The sequence below is a fragment of the Neolamprologus brichardi genome, chromosome 1 (genome assembly GCF_056152115.1).
Source record: "Neolamprologus brichardi isolate AB-2024 chromosome 1, ASM5615211v1, whole genome shotgun sequence".
In the NCBI taxonomy this organism is placed as follows: domain Eukaryota; kingdom Metazoa; phylum Chordata; class Actinopteri; order Cichliformes; family Cichlidae; genus Neolamprologus; species Neolamprologus brichardi.
Window position 1 is genome coordinate 24,614,647 of NC_142104.1, and position 6,000 is coordinate 24,620,646.

The 6,000-nt window shown below is 41.2% G+C and overlaps 1 protein-coding gene across 2 annotated transcripts in view; it reads left to right on the forward strand.

Annotated features, from left to right (window-relative positions):
- pcdh17 (protocadherin 17) overlaps positions 1 to 4,894 on the forward strand; it is a 64,224-nt gene extending 59,330 nt beyond the window's left edge. For both annotated transcript variants that reach the window (XM_006780354.2, XM_006780355.2), the window contains exon 5: positions 92 to 4,894. In XM_006780354.2, the coding sequence (XP_006780417.1) occupies positions 92 to 789 (698 nt within the window). In that variant the 3' untranslated portion in view covers positions 790 to 4,894. The remainder of the gene's footprint in view (positions 1 to 91) is intronic.
- Positions 4,895 to 6,000: the final 1,106 nt, after the last annotated feature.

The window sequence follows — 6,000 nt, forward strand, 5'->3', positions numbered from 1 at the left end:
CTGTGTGGTTGTACTCAATTCTGTGCTCACTACTGACATAAAGATCACTTTCTTCTCCACTCCCTCCTTCTCCCTTTTTTTCTCTCTGCAGATGAGGATTGTCTGAACTGTACAGAGGAGTGCCGGGTACTCGGTCATTCTGACCGCTGCTGGATGCCCCAGTTCCCCACTGGAGGAAACCAGGCAGAGGGTATCGACTACCGCAACAATATGTTTGTGCCAGCAGGGATGGAGACTGTGCCAGAGACAGAGACCTACGAGACTGTCAACCCCAATGGCAAGAAAACGTTCTGTACTTTTGGCAAGGAGAGACGTGACCACACCGTCCTGGTTGCCAACGTCAAGCCCTACTTGAAGGCGAAACGTGCTCTCAGCCCACTGCTCCAAGAGGTACCCTCAGCCTCCAGCAGTCCTACCAAGGGCTGCTTCACCATGTCTCCTTGCTCCTCAGTCAAAAGCCCCGCCGACGGGGCCGAAGGCAAACCACCTCCGGCCACCTGCTCTGGTCACTATGGGCCTCCTGATGGTCAGTACCTGTCACCCACCAAACAAACCAGAGAACAGGGGGTCTACCCATCCTTGCCTCCTTCAGACCCAGTGGCCAAGGTGCTCGCAGAGGCTCGCTCTAGGATCAGCCAAGAGGCAGCAGGTGAAATGGAGTGTGTCCTGGAGCAGGTGGAGCCAGATGCAAGCCGTGACGGAATGGACGCTGACCAGGTGGTGAGAGACATCGACAAACTATTGCAGGACTGCAGGGGAAGTGAAGCCACTGGCACGCTCAGGAAGTGACACAAAGAACTGCAGCAAAAAGAAGTCAAGACGGTAGAGAGAGGAGTAGGGTGCTATTCCACAAACTCTCATACCAAAACTCTCACCAAAACAAACTGAAAAAAGCTTAAATGGCTCTTATGACAGGAGCTCTTTTCACTGTATTTGTTGTAAGAAAACACTGAACATTTAATATATCAGTCATTCAGCACCAGTTTCGGTGCTGAGATCCCTACCAACAGAAAAGAACTTGGTAACAAACATCTGAATTCTTCTGAATTTATAAACTCTTATGTTTTGGATTCCTAAGCAAATTGCAGAGGTTCTCGCCTCAGGCACCTCGCAAGCTTATTATCTAAGTGCCCACCAGCTCATAAGTGTGTTGTTCATGGTCTCGTGAAATCCTACATATTTAAGTGTGTAGGTGGATTTCTGTTATGTGTGATGGACATCAAAAACGATCGAAAAAGGACTATTTATGGTCAGATGCGACAATCGACGCGGACGCAGAAACAAATTCTAATCGTTTTGGGGCAGTCAAAAGACCGAAATCCACAAGCCGACCTTATCCTTTTTGAATTTAATCTAAGTGTTTGGATCCTGTGTCTGAAAAGATTGGTTAATCAGGGGTGTGTTTGCAGGGGTTTGTTATGAACTCGGGGGTCGGAGTGGCTTCAGTGTCCCGCTGAAGGTGAATTATTACCAGTGTAACCATGCTTCACCTGTCATCTGTAGCTACATGTGTAAGCTGTGTCTGTCTCACACCTCTATTTAAATGTTCACGTTGCTGACCGGTGTAGCTGCACGCACACAAGTTTACACACGTGCACTACACTTTGCGCAAACATACGCTGACATACGCACTGATGCCTCACCACACTCAAACAAACACACACACGCACACACATAGACACAAATGCTTAAACACAACTGTCCATCTGTGGAATTGTCCTATACATGTACGTCATCAGCTTTCAGTCCCTTGTGTATGGTGAATTATCATGTGTGTGGCTCTGCCTTAAGGCAAGTTGTAAAAAAAAAAAAAAAAAAAGGGACATTTTTCCTCAACTGTGAAAAGATGATATCTATATGATTATATAGATGACTGTATGTATGAATCCATGTATAGTGTCCAAATATTAACAAAAATATTTATACATTTTGTAAGAAAACGAAAGAAAAAAAAGGAGACGAAATGAGGAAACTAAACGAAATGTGTCCTGGCGTTAAGGTCGAGAGCGGCGTATTAACTGAAAGAACTACAGAGGACACTGCCATTGTTTCGAAGACAAATATCCAAAAATATAAGCGAAGAAGAAAATGTCCCTTCACATTCTCACTATACATAATATCATTATATGTGTAAATGTATCCAATTTAGATGTGTTTACATCAAAAAAATTGACATATTTTTTATTGATTTTACTGCAATTTCTGTGCATTTGAGCCAAATTGTTATGTGTACAAAAGCTATATTGTGTATTTTATTAAATTAATATATAGTTGTGTTGCAATATACTTGGGCTTATATTGTATTTGGCAAAAGTTGCCTTAGTAGCTGTCGAACTCTGTGAGTTTGCTTTAGTTTGGGTTTTATGTTGGTGTTTTCTCTTTTGTTTTGTTTTTTTTCCATCTCTATTCTGCATCTTTGCAGGCTGGCTTCAGTGCTTTTGAGATGTCGCCTCTTTTTACCCTGAGATCCAGCTGGATCAGATACAATAACTGTTGAAAGCTTCATGAGCCAGCTGATCTAGAATACGGTTCGAACCAACGACAAAAAGCAACAACCACAAGGAAAAAAAACAGTTCAAATATTTTTGCTGAGCAGATTTTTACAGGGCAGCTATTTTCTTTAACTAGTATACGTATTTTCTGTTCATTATGTTTTTACTTTATCTCCAAAAAAAGAAACCTGCCATAAGGAAAGTGGAGTGGTTTCCTTGGTGATCATAAAACTGCCTTACTGTCTCTGCAGAGAGCTTGTTGTATCTGTGGAGCTTGTGACTGCTTATAAAGCCCTGGTCCACCAGAATGTGCATTTTCTATAAAGGACCAAACGAGGTTCTTTTTTCAGCAGTCTGTGTTGTTTATGTATGTACTCAATACCTGTTAGAATTATCATACTTTGCAGAGAAACTTGACATCTAAAATTCTATCTGAAGTTCTCTTTTTTTTCCTTTTTTTTTTGATGTCTTTGCTGTTTAGGTACATGGTTTTATAGAGCCATGTGACTTCGCATTCAGGCTTTCTTAAGAGGAATAAAAAAGATACAGACATTTATTTTTGAAACAATTTTGGCACATTTCGGCCACTCTCTGAAATAATAGCGGGAGGTGCTTTTTCTAATATTCTCTGGTGGTAAAATACGCAGAACAGTAGGCTACTAGATTAGATGTGTTTTGGAAAAATGTGACCACAATCACCAAATGTATGTGGAGATGCAGCCATGAGAGGGAACAGTGACTTCAGATCCATGCGACTCCTGGTGCGTTTAACACCGGGAAGAGCTGAATGGCAATCTCAACAGCAGATATAACACCCTCAGTCCTGTGAACACATCACATCCGAGTTCTTTTGCTTCCTTTTTCTTAATTGAGATGCATGTTTGGACATTCTCTTGTCAGTCTGCCATTTTGTTGTACCTACTTGCCATGTTTTTTTACATTTTGTGCATTCTACCCTTCATTTGCTTACTTTTCTCCTCCTAAGCCACTAGCTTTTCTCGCCTCTGTGGAGCAAAGTATGCGTTGCCTTTTTCTCCTCTCTTTCATCTGTAGAGTATTTGGTTTCGTCTTACCCTTGCTCTTTTTCCTGGGAGATGGCAGAGGCTGTTTTTAGAGAGGGCTTGGAGGATTTTGACAGAGGAAGAAAATATTTATGGCTCTTTTTCAATGAGTTTTTTTCCTCTCTCCTTGTTGTTATCTCTCTCAAATATCTGGATAAATCAAGCAAACCTGACATTCACAACATACAAACAGTTAGAAATGTGCTGTTCTACGAGCACGCTACAACTGTCATCCATAAAAAAAGTCTTGTCACACACACATACACAAAAATAACACCAAGGCACTTCAGCTACACACTGCCTTTTATTTAAATGCTAGCCCCTTGGAGGTGAAGGCTCAAAGAGAGGGCAAAACACTACCCAGACAAATGTGACACTTCCACACTTTTCTTCATGCTTTATTTTTCTTTTTATCTCTTTGTGCTCAGTCTTCATGCTCGAACAAGCTTTCTGTGTGTGTGTGTGTGCGCGTGCAGAATTCACTTTCATGCCTTCATATTTTGACTAAACACTCCTTGATTTCTGTTCCTTCTTTTCGAGAGGTTTAATTCGCTCTTAAATTAAACCACTTTTGTTGCACTGCTCGTTTTTTTTCTTTTTTTTTTTACTTTGACATTCACTCAACAACAAAGGTCAGAGGTCATCCCAGGATTCTTGAGCCCTGCTGCTGAAAGTGCTGTCCCCTCTAATGGTGTTCCACAGGCCCAGCCACTGTCTGTACGCTCCCAAACGTGAGGGCAAATGGGGAAATGAGCTGGGTTCAGTGGACAGAAGGTATTCTTTAAAGCCATGGCCCCTCTCTCAGGCTTTTTGCTGTTTAATAAAGCAGAGGCTGCTGCTGAGGTCAACACATAGTGGGAGGTGGAGCACAATGTAAGGCCTTTCATTGTTGTCTAATTACACACTGTTGGCATCATACACTGTTAGCAGTGCATTACTGAACTCTAGAGTGGGTTATTTTTGCCCACTTGAGATTGTTGGTTTTATCAAGTGATTAGGACAGGGCCTTGTTGAATGTGGCTAACCACCTCTGGTCTCTGACTCACACCGACGCAGGTGCACATGGACTCAGACAGCCACTGCTTCACACACACAGACAACATGCCTTTTTTTTTGGTAGTTACAGCAAGCACCCAATGTTTGTCAGTGTTGTCCCCTCACCCTCCAGGCCCGCACTGATAGCATAGGACTCCACGCTACAATGGGCAGCTGGTGAAAAGACCAGAGACATTCATTTGTATGGATTATTTCAACTGCTATTGTCTAAAGGCTGTGTTCATTGTGATCTATCTGGAAAAAAAAAAGAAAAAAAAAAGATGAAAAGTTCAAATAAAAAAAGCAATTACTAATAACGTTTGCTCTTGTCCTTTTATGAGTCGGTTGAGGATTGGTTAGTCGCAGCTTTGTTTTGATTTCCCCTTCGTCTCCCGAGCGATAACCACGCACGTGCGTCCACGGAGCCAATCTTTTTCTTGTCAAATAGAAATGCATTGTTTACTCAGCGAGTGCCAGATTAGTTTGGAACAGATAAAAGACTTCAGAAATATTTCCAATTGTGTTCTTCAATGTTAAATTCACATGCGCTGAGGAAATCCTACCAAAGTACACACACATAGAAACTTGCTGTGGGCAAATGATCCTCGATTCATTACATTAGTTCACATTTTCACCACATAAAGATTACTGCTCATGCCTCTTTTTCTTTTTTTTTCTTGAATTGCTTAGAGGCAAATAAATTGGCGGTTGAAATTATGTCTACTACTGCTTCTCAAATAAGATTTTGTATTCTACCCTTAAGCTAGATTTTCATTCAGCGGCCAATTTGAAGCCTTTTCAATGCTGGTCTGGTTAGATATACCACATTGCTCCCAAATCTGGTTTGCTTAATTCCTAATTTGTTTGTGTGTTACGTTAGAGACGCTCCGAGTGGCAGGTTTGACCTTCTTTTTAGTGTTTAGTGTAGACAAACTTTTTTCTTTCTTTTGAACTGCTGACTGGCGCTTAAAGTATTATTGCTTTGAAATGGGTTTTTAATGTCTTATTTCAGTGTTTCCCAATACGAAATGACAGACCATGGGAGCTAATGATACACCATTACATTTATCTAAGGAAACTATTCCATCATTACTGTTTAATTGCAGAAGTACATATGGCTCTTTGTGTTTGCGACTCCACGGATCCATCAGCGTACTGCTGTCTAAGGATTCGAGTCAGTAATTTTCCAGACTGCAGTCCTTCTAAGCATTCACACGGAGATGTCCTCAACCTGAAAGTGGATCATTTCTCAATGCTGACGTGATAAAATATCATGATTTTCTTTCCCCACATACTTGCGTTTTTTTATTCTAAATACGCTAAAATGAATTGTATCAGTAATATCGATGTGTGCAACATTCCAATAAGAAAAACAACTAAAAAAAACTTTTTGAATTGGACTCAAACAAACT